The sequence below is a fragment of the Gopherus flavomarginatus genome, chromosome 17, assembly GCF_025201925.1.
Source record: "Gopherus flavomarginatus isolate rGopFla2 chromosome 17, rGopFla2.mat.asm, whole genome shotgun sequence".
NCBI classification, from domain to species: Eukaryota; Metazoa; Chordata; order Testudines; family Testudinidae; genus Gopherus; species Gopherus flavomarginatus.
Window position 1 is genome coordinate 3654141 of NC_066633.1, and position 20224 is coordinate 3674364.

Consider the following 20224-nt stretch of genomic DNA (forward strand, 5'->3'; position numbering starts at 1 on the left):
TTCTTTCACTCCAGCCTATTGGGCATATCCACCAAGCATGTCACTATGGCCTGATCTGCCCAAACTCCTCCACTGACTCATGTGTTTTCCTTATTTATTTGGTGGAAGATCTCGGGTTCATATGTGCTAGCGCTGCTCTGTAGGTTAGCGATTTTTCTTTTGTTACATATTGACATTGTTTAGCACTCCCTGTACTAAACAGTCATTCCTAAATCCACATCCAGCTATTGTACTTACGAATTCTAATCTCTGCTACTGCTGCTTTTGTACTCTGCAGTTTTACACTCTCCCAGGAAAGTGAGGTTTAGCAGTGTTGGAGCTGAGTCCCTTCCAGACTGCAGGTTAAATATTCTGATCTGGGGAAAAGCTTCACAGCTCATCCTGCAGCTGTGGCAGGAGTATCACCCCCCACTCATGCTGGCCCGTGGAGATCACAGGCTTGGATGTGGTTATGCTGTTTGGGACACAGCTAAACGTCTGCTCAGGTGGCACTGCTGACAGCCATATAGGTGGAAACATGAGCTTCTGCTTATGTGGCACAACTGACAGTCCCAGTCACAAGCCTGGTCTCTAGTTTGAGTCCAGCTGTTAGGAGGCAACTGTCCATGGAAACTAACCTCCCTCAGAGAAAGGGATAGCAGTACAAGGGGATACAACCACTGTGTTGAGTTAACTGTGTGCCAGAAAGTATTTACAATGTTTTAATATAGATTTCACAGAGGCGCCGTAAAGATGGAGCAAAGCTCTCTCTGAAAATCAGGCCACTGGTCTTTGAAGTGAAGGCTCCTGAGTCTAACCACCCAGCCTCCCTAAAACCACACATGCAGGTGGTGGCGAGGCAGAACCATCCTTACATGCATACTCCCTCTAGCTGCCATCCTCTGTGCTCCTCCCCCAAAGCCACCTGCCTCCTCCACATAGTGTCGCTCATTTCCACTCCATGAGAGGCTGTCACTAAAATCTGTCCCGATTAAGACCTCAAAGTCTGGTAGGAGATTTCACTTTTCTCCTGATTTCATGGCTGGCTGTGTTCTCTCTGCTCCCTTGTCTAGAGGAAATAAAATAATGGTGAGTAAGTCCCTCAGCCAGCAGTGATGCAGTTTGCCCTCTTTTCACCCACTGGAAGCTTGTAACTAAGGTACCACATAGTCTACGAGCCAAGTTTGTGCTGATGTTTTATTATTTGCATTATTGTAATGCCTACAAGCCCCAGATGTGTTCATTATCAGCTAAAGATACTATCAGAGACAAGGCTCAGATGCATTTTTAACCAGCTTTTATTGTAAATCAATTTATCTGAGAAACAGTCTAATCTTTACACATCTATGCAATTTACATTTACAAAAAAATGAACTGTCTTTGAGGAACATCATGTGCAGCAAATTGGTTTGTGAAAAAATATATTCAAAAATTAAATATCAAAAGAAAATTAAATTCACAGTGGAAAAAATGCTCCATAAATTAAATAGCAGAAATGTTAAAAATACTTTGTCATGGTCTTGTGCCATTTCACTAGTTGTGGTTTTGGAATACCTGAAGTCAGGCTAGTAAACCTGCTTTGATAACCTTGTAAAAAAACTGGGATCACCGGAGAGGAGAAGAGGGATCTAGATGCACCTCTTGTTTCAGTTTACCTTCAGGCTGGTTTTAGGTCTCCTGTCTTACCCTACTGTTGTTTTTCTCATAGATGTTCAGTAGCTTTGTAATACACAAAATGACTAACACGGCCATTTCTTATTGCAGAATAGCAGGTTTTAGCTCTTGCTGCTGCATTTGTTTTTTGAATTTATACAACTTATCTTTTTAAACTACAAAGTGCAACTGAAGACTAAAGGTATAAGTTTCCAACTGCACCTGAGTGCATATGTGCAGCAACCTCTTGCTATTCGAGTCTGGGTTTCTGGGGATTCAAGAATCATAAATACGCCTGCTGTGGATTTATGATGTGCCCTCATGGGATGAACTCAAACTCATTTCACTTGGGCCCTAAATGAAAGTTTTCTCCAAAGTCTCCTGAGATAAGGCTGGGGAATGATCCCACCTCACTCCCAGGAACGCTTTGGCCATGGTTATACCTCCAGGGAGAGACCTACTATCATCATCATCTGGTGAGAAGGGTCTCCTGGACATGGCAAGCTATTCCAGCCTTGAGGCAAGAACAGGAGGAGGTGAATTCATCCCCTTTCCAGAAGACTCCCAACAACCAGCTCAGCTCTGTAGGGCCTGTCTTGCAGGACCTGTTTCCCCCACAATTGCTCAAATGCTGCTGGTCACAAACACAGTTTCAGAATTTGCAGTTCATCCAATCTCCCTGCAGCAGCTGGATGGAGAGCTAGTGCTAGAGGACCTGGAAGCAGCAGTGTTATACTTGAGTTAAACCTCAGTAGAAAACAACTGGAGAACATGTAGAGCAGATCACTGGTTTAAAGGTAAATTACAGCAGCATTAATAATAAATCTGTGGCAGTCTACATGTACTGACATGTGGAGTAGTGGTTCTCAAATTTTTGTACTGGTGAGCCCTTTCACACAGAAAGCCTTTGAGTGCAACCTCCCCCCCCCATACATTAAAAACACTTTTTATATATTTAACACCATTATAAATGCTAGATGCACAAAGCAGGGTTTGGGATGGAGGCTGACCGCTCCCGACCCCCAGTCTGAGAACCCCTGATTTAGATAATCTCTTCGGCAAAGATATTCACAACTCCCTACCCTTGAATGGGCAGCCCTTGCTTCTCCTCCATCAATATTAGAGGGATGGCATTGTTGTAATCCTATGTGCAAAAATTCAGATAGATGTCACATTACAATACAAGTGAAAGGTGTTTTCAAAATAAATGGTCTTAATTCAAACACTTATTTGTGCTAAGGGGACTTGCCCTGAAGAGGACTGGCTGAATCTCTAGTTTTAGACCTGTTCCCTTTTATTAGAATTTCAGAACTATTTACAGCAACAGTAAATAGAATAATACTTTCAAACACCAGACTGGTAGAGAGGATTTCCTTCCAAAGGCAGTCTGCTGTGATGCGTGTGTGGATTCACACCTCTGCTTATTAAGGAGTGCTCTGTAGATACGAGCAGACACTGTTTTGTAAAATATTTCTCACTGGTCTTTGTAATAATTATGATGAAATGCTAATGATTTTAAACCTCAGTTGGCATGTGTTGTAGCAGGTGTTTGCATAGTGTCTGACACACTGGGGTGGTCAGGGAATACTGCATGTGGCAGCTAGCAAAAGGTGGAATGAAGACACACAGGAAATAGTTTGTCCTTCTCAAGGAAATTTGGATGAGAAAAATCAATGTAATATTTTATGAAACAGTAGAACACTTAATTAGGAATGCAGCTTATAGTTCACATTTCTTACATAGGTGAAATTCACCCCTGTGTAAAGGGCCAGCCCCAAACTCCATCGTGCTGCATTAAGTGCTGGCCCTCTGCCCACCAGTGAATTTCACCCTTAGTACACAACTGCCTGAAATCCGAGAGGGGCTGCTCTCTGCACTTCTACAAACTAAACCCAATCCATATTTCTTACTCAGGAGTTTTACTCTGACTGATTGTGTGTAGGTGGCAAATGCTACAGCTACGAAATAATGTAAAAAGCCCAGTATCCAGGCCACTAAGACCATCCTCACTGTAGATTCTGATCAAATAAGTGATCTACCTAAACATTCTGTTTGAAAAAGTTAATACTGTAACTGGTGGTTCGGTCACAAGAAGGCACGTAAAATATTCCAGTGGTTTAGTTGTAGAATAATCAAATGTCTAACACACACTCTCTCTCTCTCTCTCTCTAATTTTCCTTCAATGTAAGTGCTGATTCTAATCTGGGCCCTGGAAGGATGGAGCTATAGAAAGCATCTTCCACAAGTGATCAGTCATCCTGTCCTTGCAGTGTAGGGAGAGAGGATTCCTTCCCCCTGCACTGGCAGATTTCTTGGAGTTGCACTGTGCATTAAGTGAAGAAATTAAATGCTTACTCTGTTAACTAGGCCTCCCTGAACTGTCTTCTTGCTGTTGTTTGCTATCTACTACTGGTCAACATGTTTGTGCTGATTACATGGCAGTGAGAATTACTCCTGACATGAACCATCAAATGACAAAGGGAGAGGAAAGATGGGTTCTGTCCCCTCTTTTCCTAAGCAGTGTAGGCTGTGTAACATTTTTGTATACAAACAGCTCAAGCAGTAACTGCCCTCAAAAGCTTTCCTTTGTTTCTCTGCCCTTTCTGGCTGAGCTGCTTTCTCCAGGGTTATGCTGCAATCACAAAGCCCAAAACAAGGTTCATTACTCTAGTTACCAGTGAGTGAGCAGCTGCCCCCTCCTGTAGAGAACCCAGGTGGTGAATGGGACTGCCCCACAAAGAGCATCTCTGACTTTAACATAAACAGACAGAACTGCGGCATTCTAGCAACTGTAATGGCAGAAAACTGCAGCCCCGATCATACCTAGTTCTCATATCAGCCTCTCCGTTGGTGGCAGCTTGATCACGTTCCACAGCTCCACTCGTGCCCCGTCTTTCTCCTGGCGGCTGGGACTGTATGTTCCCTGAGTTGCTCTCCTTTTCTTCATGGCGATCACAGAGGCTGCAACAAGTGCAAGAAGCAGGGTAGCCCCTGCAGCCCCGACTGCTCCCACAACTGAGGAGTTGCTAAGATGCGCCCATGCTGGCTGCTGTGGTAGAACATAGCGTGACTGACTTTACTCACAGTGCGCTTTGGTAGAAAGTTGCATAGTTCATGAAAAATCAAAGCCACCACCAGCCCAGTCTAGCCCCTCCTCCCCCACCACTTCTTTTTATTGCAGTTTTACTAATTTTTACTGCATTTTAGTGTGAGAATTTCCAGGCCAGTGAGCAGAACAAACCATTTTATCAATTCTCAGTGGAGATGAAAACTGCTTGGTGCCGTGGTTGTGGCTCAAAGTCTCTATTTCATAGAGATGAAGACCATGTCTTAAGGCAAATACCACTGCACTGCTTCCCCTTGTTGCCTGTTGGGTGATACTGGCCCCATCCCTCAGTCTCAGAGAACAAAGAACAAACATTTGGCAATAGGCACTGAACGAGCACAAGCACTGCAGGTGTCTCAGTCCGCCCCCTCGTAAACAAGGTTATTACTACACAGTTCCTGTGCGGTACCCATGGGAATGTCTAACGTTCTAGCCCAAACAGAGGTTACTTTATAAAACCTGTTGATTGTACAATGACTTCAGTAGTTCCTGACAGTTCCTTCAAATGTTGTGTCTATCAGGAGGCAGGAGTTCACAGCTGCTGTTGCTGTTAAAGACTGCGTTGTGAAAACCGTTTTGGAAACACTCTACCCCTCAGCCCAACAGGGCTGAACAGAGGGCTGTCAGTCAGTTTAACTCTCCAAAAATTCAAACTAATACACAAACTGATCATAAATATCCTCTATACATTTTGACTCAGTATTTAACATTAAAGTAGATAGTTTGCTTTGCAACTCAAGGAAAAGCTTCCTTGCACCTGCAGCAGTTTTCATGTCTAATTAATTTTTCCTTTTGCAGCAGTCTTTAAAAAGGTGACTGCTGTACAAGAGATGGAATGGCGCATGGGACATCTCTTAGCAGGTGCAAACACCTCCATCACCTCAGAGAGCTCCTGTCTCCATAGGAGTCCAGTGGAGCTGTGAAAGGAAGCAGGTCGGGGGGTTACTTTGAGCCAAAGTCCAGCAGTGTGTAGTTGTCTTGATTAACATGTAACGTGCAGGAACTGCCACTGTTTAAACAATCTGCTGTGTACATGCAAGTCCAGGTCACCACCAATGCCTTAAAGGAACTGAGCTAGAGGAGGGTCTGGTGCTACAAGTGCTGGAAAAATCTCAAGGTCAAAGCAGGTGCATCTCCTTGCCAGGGTGGTGCCTATATTAAACGTTCCTCTGGTGGCACCTTTAGGACACTGTCCATCTCCAGGCGAGCTCCTGCCACCTCCTGCTGGCTTGGGCTGTAGGTTCCCTCCGATTGACGCCTCTTCCTTGCAGTGAGAATCATGAATATGAGACCAATAATAAGTAGCAGCAAACAGCCACAGGCTACAGGGGCAGCTACTTCAATTAACGGGAATGGGAAGAAAGCACCTGGAGTCCCTTTCTGCAAAAGAAATTAATGGAGAAACAATGAGACCCCAGCAGTTACAAGGACTCACATGTAGCTTACTTGTGCTCCAGGAGTCAAGGGAGATCTCAGGGAGCCCTCAACCGAGACTAGTGAACAAAAAAAACCAAAGGAGCAGGGGGAGAAAACTGCAACCCAAATGAAAGTAAGAAACACAGAGCTTGTGAGGGCAGCTGCAGAGAGAAAAGTCTGGGCTAGCTTCAAGCTTAAATCTCTCCATCAAGCCCGATGTAAATTGAAATAAAAATTCACATAGCTTAATGTTTGGCTAAACAATAAACAGCCAGCAGTGACCTCTGCATTTTTTACCTTAACCACTCATTAGGGTCAAGCCTAAAGTCCATGTGCATTAAAGACCTTTAGTGCTGCATTTCCAGTCTTCAGGAAGGGTGACACTTAATGTGTGTCATATAGAGAATGTTATCAAGTATGAGCCACCAGTGGGATAGTTAACAGTATTATGATAATTCAGACATAGTCACAAGGACAAAATTATCCCAAGGAAGTGAAGAGTAGGAACTCATTAATGCTGGGAAGCTAAACTGCATCATAGCCCAGCAACCCAACTGTAAAAAAAAAAAAAACAGCAGGTGTGGTCTGCTCAGCCCTTCAGAAGTCAGTGTTAGAAAAAGTGGAATGGCCCAAATAAGGACCCATGCACTATATTCCTCACTAACATGGGCCCATCCATTGAGATGCAGATACCTAAGCAATCAAAGCCTGTGCTGGGAATCTTGTACGGAAACTTATTAACATACTTGTCAGACTAAAATATAACAAGTTGGTGGGCCTTACTAGCAAGGTACCAAAAATTGACAAGAATATCTAGGGTAATGTAATCCCCAGTAAATCTAGAACTCCCTCTACTGAAGCAAGGGATGCAAAGGGATGGTTTGTTTAATGATGTCTATGCTAGTGGGCTGAAAAAATTATGTGGCTATTAAACTGTCATCTGCAGCAAGATTAAATGTACAGAGCATACTTGCAGAACTGTGTTTGGGACATTAGTTTAACATAAGCGTTACTAAAAACAGATGTTTGCAGGCTCAGCAGTTAATACATCTGACAGCCAGAAGAACGGCTGTATGGGACCCAAGCAGCACAGCAAGAGCATAGCTATCTATCTGACCAGAGGAGGCTTATAAGGAACAAGAAATTTTAAAATATTTCAGTAGTGAGTTCTGGGCTCTAAATCCCTACAACTGGACACCTTGTCACTTGTGTTACTAATGTGCAATCATCCAGCCAATTACATAGGAATTTTATTTATTAAAAACAGTACAGGCTCCAGCTTTAAAAAATACCAGCTCAAAAGTGGGACAGCTGGATTCATCTCCCTCCTCCTTTGGGGGGGAGGGGCTAGCAAAAGGTATGAATTAAGCAGCACCCACTTCGTGCTCTGATCTCATCAGCTTTCACAAGCTAAGCAGGGTTGGGCTAGGTCAGTATGTGGCTGAAAGATTTAAAAGGCAAGATGAGGTTCCTGGAAGAAGTTAATGCATTAATATGTTCACTCCTTTGGCTCCTTTAGGATTAGAGGTGTCCTGAGAGAGATTAATGTGCAAACACATGGTGGGATCTTGAAAGTTGCCTTATTAAAGAAAGTTTGTATTTAAAGGGACAATTAGCCTAAAAAAATCAAAGATGTTACCTAGTAATTGTTACAAGTAGCATCTATAATTCCTTAAAGACATTTGGCAGTACTTGTGTACAGTCAGTGTCACTGTTTCACCAGTTTGTGCTGCTCTGTCACGCAGCAACATGGGACAATAAAACATTTTTTAAAATAGGGAAATATTTTAAAACCAGAACACGAGGCAGGAGGATTTGGGGGCACATGTGGGACCTGGATGTACTTTTGAATATATTTTTAATTGAATACATTTCCAGTTGATGTTTTCCCTTTAAACAAACAACTTCCTCCAGCATTCTCCTATGTAAGCTGAAGTTAAGCACTGAGATAGGAGTCAGGTGTAACTTAGTATAGCACGCAGATTAGTCACATATTGGCACTGCATACATGTGACTCCAGCTCATGAATGCAGACCTGTTGCTGGAGCCTACTCATTTAAAGGTCTCCTTGCCAGTCTGTATTAAGGTTACTGACTGCTTTAGCTGGAAAACAGAGCTCACTGGTTGGAGGAAATGCACAGCAAACTTCCTCCCCCTTATCCAGGCCCCACCACTACCACCCCCAAAAAAATACTAAGAGTTCATAGGCACTGAGCTCAGGGGAGAAGAGGAAGAGCATTATACGGAAATGATAGCAAAAAGTAATACAGGAAATCCAAAAGAAGTGTCCTGTGACAGAAGCGAGTCTTGGGATAGCTGAAGGGGGTTTATGCATGCAAACTGGAAAGGTAAAGGTGGCTTCATCATAGCACATGCATTAGATTTTCTCTAAATAAACAGCAACAGCAGTGAACCCTGCCCTGGCACACATGCAGCATTAGCTAGACAGCTTTCCATGCATGGGTTAGTACATTCCCAAGTTACCAGACAAACTACCTACCCATGCAAATGGCTTCAGAACCACAAAAAAGCATGAGTCTGCCTTACTAGCAGCTTGTTTAAGCAAGATTCTAACCCTGCTCTCCCATCCCTTGCTTGCTTTGGTAGAAACAACAAGGCTTAATGAAGACTGTCCATCACACTACCTCTAAGGGTTTAGGAAGAGGATTGGCTCCAGTAGGTAGATAGCATGTTTTTTGTTTGTTTTTTTTTAAATCACATTTACCTTTGATTTTATCTAATTCCTTCCTCCAGACTCCAGGCACATACAGCTCAACCTAGCAAATGAGCTTAGGAGGGGAAGTGGCTGCTTTTTAACCCATTCACATATGTTAACATGCCAGCTGAAATTCCAGTCTCCAGAAAACAGTTAGTGGGAGAGAGCACGAGGTGGTGGTGGGAATACGATGTAGGAAGTTGCCCTGTATTCTGCTTTATCACAGAACTTTCCAACAGCTTGGCAATTTAAGTACACTTCCTACTGAAATGGGTAACATTTCATTATTGTCAATCATTACACCACTGATAATCGTACCAGAGACATTCAGCTGATAACGATGCCTTGTCCTGTGGACTGGATGCACCTGTCAAACCCTATAATCCAACTGTTTAAGAGGCTTTTCCCATGTGTAATAAGGATCACTTTTCAATAAGAAGCCAGCTACTACTGAATGGCTTTGCTAAAATTCCTTTTCAATTGCTAGGGTCCTGCTAGCATATACCAGATCAAAGAACAGAGTTCATTCTTCCTTTGAATCCAACATGTTTGGCTTTCTTGGAATGTAGTTGGTTTCTATTAATCAGACACGTCTGGATTCAATGGTGGTGGCAGTAATTTTCCATTTCAAGTTTTTTTATACTTACCACCTACTCTGCAGCAAACTGAAGTAGATTTTAGAATATGGACAAAGAATCCAATATGTTAAAGTGGCAACAGTCTTGGGGATTTATACACATCAGCCTGGCTACTGTGCAGCTCCATTTACTTTAGATGTAATTTGGTTTCCTTGTTTTCCTTTTGAAATGGCTGCAATTGAGGCTTTGGGTTGCCATTTGCAGCAGTAGTTATGGGAAAGCAGCTGCATCAGTAGGCACACATGCAACCCCTCCCCTCTTTGGGCCCAACTACAGTGTTTTTGGTTGTCACCCAGAGATTGGTTCAACCTGAGGAGAGGCTAACAACCAACAGCCACAGTGTCTAGATAAGCCACTACAGACTCAGAAAAGTATCTGCTACAGTTATTTAAAATGCTAGAAAACTAGAACCCCCTGAGTGTAATATTCATGCTACAGTGATGCCAAACAGTGCACCTCACTCTCCAGCCTGCTCTGTGTGTGGTGGTTGAATTTCCCTTAGCCAGCTTCATGCAGGAATCCTAAATGTGTCAAGAAACGTAGGATATTCCACTGATATCCTAGAATTAGCAGGCTCAGCCTGCCTCATACTGACCAAACTGCCTCTCCTGCTCGCTCCTTACAACCTAACCAGCTAGGATAGGAGAGAGCAGACCTTATGCTAATAAGAGGGGGAAAGGACCTGCTTACATCAACATCACAGCGCTCTCCAGTGTAGCTGGCACTGCATACACACTGGTACTTGTTCACAGAGTCCTGGCATGTCCCTCCATTCTGGCACGGGTTTGGCTCACACTCATTGATGTTAATTTGACATCTGGAGGGAGAAAAGGTATTAGAATTAACTAAAATAATGTGCTTGAGGACACACTTTGATCCTACAGAATTGTCCTTTGGTGCAAAAGCCTCTATTGCAGTGGTTCTCAACCTTTCCAGACTACTGGTACCCATGGCTGAATTAACCTTTTGTGGGCCTGGCTCCAAACATATTTGTGGGCCCCCCTAGGGAATGATTTTAAAAGGGGCTGAGGATAGAAGCCCAGTGGGGCAGAGATTCCAGCCCTCTGGGGTGGGTGTTGGGAGTGGGAAAGGTGGAGGCTAATGTGGTTACTCCTATAACCAGATGTTTAGTTTCCAGGTTATAGGAAACACATACTCCTGGTTGAGAATCACTGGTCTATAGGACCTTGCAGGAATTACTTCCAAAAGGCACAATAGTTTGAAAAATTCACCCATTCACACACATTTCCTTCCACTATCTCCAACTGAGAAAAAGCCAGTGGAGCTCTTGGGGTAGGCACTGAACTCTAGTGAGGCAAGTGGCCACTGAGGTCAGCGTTTGAAAGAGCAGAGGATAAACAAATGTTTGCAGTTTCTGTTGCAAAATGGTCATCTTTGGTTTTGAGGCAATTCCCTGTAGTTGGGTGGCCCATGCTGGGTTTCCCCCTTTAACCAGGGCCAACGATTGGAGAGGGGAAGCTGGTACAAATTACTGGGGCCCGGCAGTCCAGAAGGGGACCCGGGGCCTAGCTTCCCCAGCCCAGTTTAGCTGGTCCGCCCTTGCTGGGGGGACCTTAAAATTTTTTTCACCAGGGTCCGAACCCACTCTTGGCGGCCCTGCCTCTAACACAGCAGTCAGTATCACTGTGCACCCGAATTTACATCACCTTTGTTATCATGACACATGCTGGCTCTAACTACAACACGCCAAACACAGATATTTCAAAAATGAAGGAACGGCACACGTTCTGGGAGGATGGGCAGTACCATTGCCATGCGTCAGGACTGCCTCTTCCACAGCGTGGCTGGGTGACAATTTAGGAGTAATCATTTCAGTTGTAGGGGGCGGGGAGGACAAATAACTGTGATGAAAAGTATTTGCAAGCCTGCTCCAACAGTCTCCACTGTAGGAAATCTGATATTTGGGCATTAGTATCATCTGCAGTTACAGGCAGCGTCAGGGAACGGCATGTCTTACTTCCTTCCGGTGAAGCCTGGCTTGCAGGTGCAGTTGGCTCCCCATGTCCCACTGGTACATTTGCCTCCATTCAAACAGGTAAAGTTTTTGCCGCACTGTTGAGGTGGAAACGGCCATCTGGCAAAACCACAACCACACACATTAAAGCAGTCCTATTCAAAGGAGCAGGAATGCCAGCTATCACTGAGGGAAAGGAGCAATAGTGCACCCTGGAATAGTGGACAAGAGATATTCCTGACCAGCAGTTTTGAACAACCACAGATACAACAAACCTTTGAGAGCCCATCCAATTCTCCTAGGCTATGTCTACATTAGGATTTTGCCCCTAAAACTTCCCAATCTTGCTAACACTGATGCAGCTCTACTGGTCATGGCAATGTTGGGCACACAAGTGGAGACCAGGCACCACTACCACATTGACCAACCCCTCCTCCTCCCAGATGGACTAGAAGACAGAGTGGTTAAAATGCTGGCAAACTGTCTTCACTTGCATGCCCGCTGTCACTACTCCCAGCAATGCTGCAATAGTAATGGATATTTTTAGGAGTCCTAGTGTAGACGAGATCAATAAAGGTCAATTGTGTACTTGTTTATCAAGGTCTCAGTGCTCTAGTATCCTGTCTACATAACACATTGTTTTCTAGTTCTTTTATTCATTAGAAACATTCTTTCACTTCCAAAAAAAATGCTGAAGTCTATCTAAACTAACAACAAAATTTGCTATCTGCTCCAAAAGTACAGCTCTCAACCAGGCTGCCACTCATGCTGTGTCCTCTCAGGTGCCTGGAGTTCCTCAAATACCTGGGATGCTTGAGTCATCAAATAAAAAGCAAAATACAGAAAAATAATGCTACACCACACTCTCCTCAGGGACAATTCCATTACAGTCACCAAAGGCCATGCATAAATAAGTCCCGTGCTCTTTCTAGCAGATTGAGCTGAAGTTCATTGTCATAGATGCTGATGGGTGTTTCAAGGAATGGGATCCTGTTCAATACAGGGGGATAAACACACACGCATTTTTTTATATACATGGTACAAGTATGTTGTGCCTTGGGGGGAAATTGGGTCTCTGTGGGATCTGACACAAAGAGATTATGTTAGTTATTGGGGGCAAGGGAGAATCAGCTCTAACCTGCTGTTCTTGTTTATATATATAAAAAACCTAGGTGCTATATTGAGTCACAAACTGAATAAGAGTCAGCAGTGTCAGGCACTTGCAGAAAAGGCTAACATCCTTTAGGGTGTATTAACAGGAATGTTGTAAGAGGAGACAGTTGTCCTGCTCTCTTCGGCTATGGTGAGATCTGGAGTACTGCATCCAATCCTGAGCGCCACACTTTAAGAAAAATGCAGACAAATTGAAGAGTCCAGAGGAAAGGTTCAAAAAAACTGAGCACATTTAGTCTTGAGAAAAGAAGACTGAGGGTGGACCCAATAACAGTCATCAAATGTGTTATGAGTTGTTATAACCAGGACAGTGACCAACCATTGTCCATGACCACTGAAAGCAGCATGAGTGATGATAGGCTTAATCTGCAGCAAGGGAGATTTAGGTTAGATATGAGGAAAAAAACTTTTTATCTATAAGGGTACAGGCCTCTAAGGGTGGTTGTGGAATTCTCATCATTGGAGGTTAAGAACAGGTTGAACAAACACCCATCAGCGATCATCTAGATTTACTTGGTCCTGACTCGCAGAGGTGGCTGGACTTGGTGACCTCTCAAGGTCCATTCCACTCCTACATGTCTATGATTCTAGAACCTGTCCATCATTGAATACTTCCTGTCCATAATTGAATACTTCCTGTCCTGAGACTTGGAGTTGTAGACCTGGAGGGCTGAGAAGGTGAGTTTATTTTTTGAGGAAGGAAGGAAACCTCTCTCTAGCAGGCTGTTCTTGTTTGTTTACTCTAAAAGCAACTGTCTGAATCTGTTCAGAGGTTTGGAATGTTAGAAGAGGTCCTGCAGGAGATGAATTTGTGGATAGAATGTAGAGGAGGACAGGTGGCAAGACATGCACAATAAATGCACTTTACCACATGGTTCTGCAATTTAGCATGTAGCTGTCACTACTGAAGAATGGCCCTTCTTCCAAGGTGCTGAGCAGCCTTCAACAGGATTGGAGGTTGCCCACCACCTTCCAAATGGCAATAAGCACCTTATGGGATCAGGGCCACAGCATGCAAAATATGCCAAGTCTTCTAGACACCTGCCGGTCACAGACTCACAGTACATCTCACTCATCATTGACCTTTCAGCACCAGAATATTTTTTAAACCTCTTGGTAAGGTAAAATCCAAGACACCTGGAAGCTACTTTATCCCCAGCATCACTGGCAAACCAAGAAGGGTACCTACTCGCAGCGAGGTCCTGAGTACTGAGCTGGGCACTTGCAGGAGTAGCTGTAAACCCCATCAACACAGGTCCCTCCATTTAAGCACTGGTGTCGCATGCAATCGTCCACATTGATGTTACATTTCTTCCCAATGTAGCCCCGGAAACAGTCGCACTGAAAATCTGCCACTGAGTCCATGCAGTCCCCATGGACACACGGGCTGGACTTGCAGTCATCTACGTTAGACTCGCACAGAGGCCCCTCCCATCCGACACTGCAGGCGCATCGGAAGGAGTTAAACAAGTCCTCACAAGTGCCCGCATTGAGACAAGGGCTCGAAGCACACACATCAGCCCCAGTGCAGCCCAGCTGGATGTGTCCCCTGCTAGACTGCAGGAACTGCTCTGGCTGAGGGTAAGAGAGCTGGCCAGTGAACGGCAGATATACTCCTCCTATGTTCACATGTCCAAGGCAGCCTGTGAAGTTCTCAGCTAGTACAATCAGCACATTGTTCTTTAAGAAGTCCAGGTTCCCGGCATTCCCCTGGAGAGTCACGTTCACAGAACCATCCAAATGAACTAGCCACCTTGAAGACAGCACAGACGGCTCTTCCATAGACAGAGAGACTCTGTGCCAGGAGCCATCCGCGATGGGTGTCTGACTCAGGAAACTGACCCCTTCAATGCTGTTCCCACTTCTAATATCCACAAGCAGAGTGGAGTTCTGAATAGCAATTTGGAGGGAGTCCACCTCTTCAGTAGCCCAGAGCAAAATGGCGTCTTCATCCCTGGTTTTAAATTCTAGGTGGAGGCTGTTGAGAGCTCTGGTGACGGAAGCATTGGTGGTGAACTCAATGGCACCATTGCCATGAAATGTAGCATTAGCCAGACCTGAAATTAGAAGAGAGAGAGCATTAGGGCTTTGAGGGATGTTAAGTGTCACGTTTGATAAGAGCCACATGGCAAACTCCTGGAAGACTCTGTCTCATTAGTATCCTGGGAAGCTGTGTGGGGAGGTGGGGTTTGCACCTCATCCTATACTTTAAAGCCGTAGCAGCTGGTGACATTAAAGCTCTTAGCTATGATTGGCTTCCTGTCTAACAAATCTCTCATGAGGCCAAGATGATCTAACTGGCCTTCTCCATCTTGCTGCTGTGGTTATCTCCTAGCTGACTCAGAATCTGCTGTCATACACAAATGTAAATGCTCTGCAAAATAACCTGAGGTTCTGGAATTGGCAGGACATTAAATGAAAAGGGCTGATCCTTACACTGATTGCACCTTAGCATCATTATAATCAGTGCCAGAAATGGACAACTGTCTCTTTCCTAAGAAGGTGAAAGTAGCAAAAAGAAAATGCTTAAGCACTCTCTCTTCACTATTACAGTCTAGGTGGCAAAACCGCCTGGAGCACAGACCTGAGACAGCACACAGCATGTGGCATTCTTAGTTTGCTGAGCTGAGCTCCTCCCTCTGCATTTCTTTAGTTTCCCAAGTGCTTCTGGCAGTTATTGCAACAGTGATAACTGGAAATATTGACTAATTAAAGACCGCCAGCTATGAAACCTTTTCCTGCACATAGTCAAGAGGGCAGCACTTACATACGTATCCTGCTGGAACATCCACGCAGGAAGTGGCTTTGGGACACGGGTCACTGGCACACCAGACTCTCTCCTCACAGGTTTTCCCAGTGAAATTTGCTGGACAACTGCAACTGAAGTCATTCCAGGTGATAGCGCATGTGCCACCATTGTGACATGGCCCAGACTGAAAAACAGGAGAGCTTATATTTAGGAGGAGCATGGTTCATCTTTGGATAAAAGAAATGGAGTTTGGTGGAGGGAAATGTGACATTCAACACTTGTATGAATGGTGTTTGAATTGGGGAGGGGAGATATTGCAGTAATGCTGATAAGAACAATGAGCTAGAGACAACAGAAATATCCTCTGAAACCAACACCTCGTTGGGATCTTTCCTCTCTCCCCAGGTCCTGCTACATCTGTGATCACTCAAAAATGAGTTTCCTCAGTTTTAAGAGAGCTGCTGGCCTCTGTGGGAACCTCCTAATTTAGAGTTCACTTTCTCCCTTGATGCACAATAATCTGTATTTGCTGACCTTCACGTGATGCTGCAAATCTCATCTACTTGAACAGGTGTTTGGAGATGGTACAAGTATATTGTGCTTTGGGGGGAAATTGGGTCTCTGTGGGATCTGACACAAGGAGATTATGTCAGTTATTGGGGGCAGGGGAGAATCAGCTCTAAGCTGCTGTTCTTGTTTTGTTATGGGCTATGCTGTTGATTACCTACCAGGGCCTACCACGTTTGGATCAACATCTTTTTGTATATGGTCTTTGTGTGTTCAAATCAAAGCAAACGGCTGTATAGCTTCCCAGAGCCTAACTCCTACAAAAACTCACACTTCTTGGTTTTAAAAAGTCACCCTGTGAAATAAATGCACTAAGGTGCAGAGATGAGAAAAATGTCATGGAGTAGGACCTGAATGAACGCAAAGTTATGGATCACACACAAACAGAGGCAAGACATGTTCCATACTACACCTCTCATAGGAAATTAGGGCCTTCCCTTCCAACACAGCCTCTCCTTTGCTGCCCAGTCCTTTGATAGCATGAAGATTGCAAGGAAACATTGGCTATTGGTGGATCAGGAAACCTCATGGTGCTAGGTAATTGATTAATTACATGCAGTTGAGAATAGTCATCATGAGCTAAAGGCCAATTCTAAGTCATTTAAAACAAATAGAGAAGGTGCCAATCCCTGCAGGTTCCATTAAAACTCCTTTAATTGAAGCATTGATGTTCAGTGGCATCTGAACACAGCACATCATAATAATAACCCTTGGCACTTATATAGCGCATTCCCTTTCCAAAGTGCTGTGCGAAGAGTGGCTAATTATAACCAACTAAAATAACTTCGCTGGAGTTCACAGGTGCAGGTGAAAACAAAACTGTGAGGCACAGAAGGAAGTGTGAGAAACATAGGAGGCAAGTTGCAAAAGTCCCTGAAAACAACACAAGCAGTGGTTTCCAGGGTGACACTCCCACCAGCAGAAGCAGAGCAGCAAGAGGTGGCAATAGCTCCCTGCAACAGGTGCAATGAATTCAGGCAGAGTTGGGAGAGGCAGCAGCGGGAGCACAGCCTAGCACCCTTCACATACAGCAGGAAAGAGAGAGAGTCCCCCACCAGACACATCCTGACTCCCCTGATGGTACGGATAGACTCAATTATTGTTAAAGAGATGGAGCACTAGGGGCAGGAGATGAGAGTGTATTTGGAGAGTGGGAGTTGAGAAAGTTAAAGGATAGGGTGTATGTTCGTAGAAGTGTGTTGTTTGGGGTGCATAGATAGAGCATGGGGATAAAGAAGAGGTGGACTGGTCAGTGTGTTTGCAGGATGGGGGTGGTTTGGAAATGTTGCATGCATTGGGTGTGGATTTCAGCTCCAGAGGGAGTGGTCGGTAGAAGTATGTGAAGGAGATGGATTAGATGTGGAACGTTTGGGGTCTTTCAGCTTTCTCCTTCAACCAGGGTCAGCACTTCCATTCAGGCGACCTAGACGATCGCCTAGGGTGCTAGGATTTGGGAGGGCGGCAGACTGCTCTGGTGGACCTCCCACAGGCGTGCCTGTGGAGGGTCCGCTGGTCCTGCGGCTCCGGTGGGAGCATCCGCAGGCACGCCTGCGGCAGGTCCACCGGAGCCGCAGGACCAGCAAGCTGGCCTTGCGCCTAGGGCACCAAAAACCCTGGCACTGCTCCTGCCTTCAACAGTTAAACACTCACATTTTTCCTGAAATCACACCAGTGAAACAGCCAAACTGCTGTACAGCCACGGAGGCTTGCTTGTAATAAACAACCATGCACAGTGCAGAGAGCAGTGAGTCTCTACCTTGCAGGTGTCATCGGAGATGCAGCCCGGAGCGAGGTTAGTGGTTTGTCCCATGTACACCTTTTGTGGCAGACTGTAGTTCTCAGCCTGAGTAGGAAAGAACTCCATTCGGTGGTTGTTGAGCTGGAAATCTTGAAGACAGCCTTTAAAATATCCTCCCCATGGGCTCACATGGTCTTGGTGAGGAAGTCCACCAACATATACCTCAAAACCAACTACAAGAGGCAGCACTGCCAGCTGCCCTACCTCCACATCTCGGTCTGAATGGCTGGCATGAACTCTTCCTCCTTGGAAGGTGAGAGTTACCAGATATCTCCTCCCATCAGCCAGGTTTTCTGAGAAAGTCACAGCATTTGCAGATGATGTTGCTATCTGGAGCTGGCCACTCTTCAGATATACAGTGAGGCAGGGGTCAGTCCCATTGCTGATTTGCAGCACTAGGCCACTTAGCTTCAGAGTACGGATAAAAAAGGAGATGTTGAAGTTTGAACCAGGATTATCAGCAATTGTGAAGGAAGCAAAGCTGGAGGAATCTTCCAAGCCAAATGTTCCTGCTGGGTACTCTGGAAGGGAAAGGAAAGACACATCAGTTCTGTAAGGCAGGGCAATGCAGGTGGCCTGGGGATGTTTTGAGCTCCAACCCTTGCATGACTTCTCCTCTTTCAAACTTGCTTTCCGCTGTGTATCACAGGACTGGACCCTGCTCCTAGAGACTCTGGGCAAGGCAAGTGCCAAAAACTAATGGTGTGAACTATTCACAGAAAGCAGGTGAGCCTCTCTCTTCCTTCAGGACAGTAACTCACACACATGGCACACTAAGGAAGAGTTCATGTATCATGGCCCTTGACACGTGGCACATTAATTTGGGAAATTTTAAGCTACAAAGCTGCTTTTAAAATTCCCAGCCCCCACAACATCACAGGAGCTTTTGTACTTGCTATGTTTAGAGAATGGGAGCGAAACCAGAAACTGACAACAGTGTTAATACAAGCCCTGCAGGACTGTGAAAATGCATCAGGAATAATCTCAGCTCAGATTTCCAATAAAACAGTTACCTTTAGCATTGAGCATTTTATCTACAAATACAACATGTTCCTTTTCACCCTGAGCTTGAAATGGGCAAGTAACAGGTTTTCCTAGTGAAATGGCTTCACTGCCCTTCTGTAATTGCTTGATCTGGTGCAAAGAGGAGGTCAGGGCATCTGGCTCTGGTTGCAATATTTACACCATGTAACTGACAATCATTCTAGCAGGGGCCAGCTCTGTTTAGTCACAACATAAAGAGGATTTGATTGAAAATCTATTTACAGAGGGTGCAATTTCAGTTCCAACCCTGGTTACACAGAAAATGCTGTTGCTTCCAAAGCCAGTGTCACTTTAGATCTCTAGACTGCTCATCACCAGAGGAGTAGGCAGATGCCATCATTTCGCCCTTACCATGTGAACAAGTCTGGCCTTCATAAGGCCTAGTGCAGTCACACCTAAAGGTTGCCCAGAGGTCCACACACAGGCCTCTCTGAGAACAGGGCTGGGAGTGACACCATTCTGTCCTGTTGCAGCCCAGCTCCACTGGAGAGGATTCGCGGTGGGGTATATCCAAGGGAAGAATAGCCTGATAATCAATCTCCAGGTCCTCCAGGCAGCCAATGAAACTCTCCCGGCTCCATGTATTGTTAGCTGTCAAGTCTCCATCAACTCCCCCGATGTAAGTTTTTAGGAAGGCAGGTGAGAGAGAAGCGACACCGTCTCTGGCAGGGAAGTCCTGCAGGCAGACTCCTGTGTTGCAAGCTTTATGCCAGAGCTTTAACTGTAGAGAGTCCTGCAGAAGAACCTCAGCTTTGTGCCACTGGCCATCATCAACCCTCAGCCCCTTCAAGAGCAAAGAGGATTCAGCATCGTCTCTCCTTAGCCCCAAATGCAGCATGCCATCAAAGAGCTCCAGGAACAGGTATTCTGCTTCATTGCCTCGGTAGAAGAGGATGGCATCAGGCAAGGTGGTTCGGAACCGGAGAGACACCATGGCCAGGTAGTCCTCTGCCATATCCCTCGTGCTCCGATTATTATTCATGGGCATGTCAATAAAGATATACCCTCGGGAACTGAAGGAAAATGTTGTTGACGTTGAGCATTTGGCATCGTAGAAACCAGGCTGGCACTGGCAAAGGTGTCCATGGGTCTCAGCTTGGTATGTTGGGATGCACAAGGCCTCGTTCTGGCAAGCATGCATCTGGCACCCAATAAGCTCAACAGAGCAGTTCTTTCCTCCCCATGTGATGCCATCCTGACTAGGGGCACAGTAGCAAAAGTAGTCAGCAATGGCATCCTTACAGGTAGCCCCATTCTCGCAGGGGTCAGTCTTGCATTCGTCGATGTTGACAGCACATTCCACACCTGGGAAACAGAGTAAGAAACAGGATCTTATTGTAGGTGATTAATAAGATTAAGAAGACTGGGACTTTTTATCTTGGAAAAGAAATGACTAATGTGTGGGGGACA

The 20224-nt window shown here is 45.1% G+C and overlaps 1 protein-coding gene across 3 annotated transcripts in view; it reads right to left on the bottom strand.

Annotated features, from left to right (window-relative positions):
- Window positions 1-1280: 1280 nt before the first annotated feature.
- CRB2 (crumbs cell polarity complex component 2) overlaps window positions 1281-20224 on the bottom strand; it is a 60507-nt gene continuing 41563 nt past the window's right edge. Inside the window, exons 7-13 of one of the 3 annotated variants that reach the window (XM_050926225.1) lie at window positions 19166-20119; window positions 17729-18291; window positions 15424-15589; window positions 13846-14713; window positions 11487-11603; window positions 10199-10325; window positions 1281-4681 (exon numbers count right to left, since the gene is read on the bottom strand). In XM_050926225.1, coding sequence (XP_050782182.1) covers window positions 4463-4681; window positions 10199-10325; window positions 11487-11603; window positions 13846-14713; window positions 15424-15589; window positions 17729-18291; window positions 19166-20119 — 3014 coding nt within the window. In that variant the 3' untranslated portion in view covers window positions 1281-4462. Of the gene's footprint in view, window positions 4682-5584; window positions 6119-10198; window positions 10326-11486; window positions 11604-13845; window positions 14714-15423; window positions 15590-17728; window positions 18292-19165; window positions 20120-20224 lie in introns of those variants that run through there. The other 2 variants (XM_050926224.1, XM_050926226.1) reach the window with 2 other exon arrangements.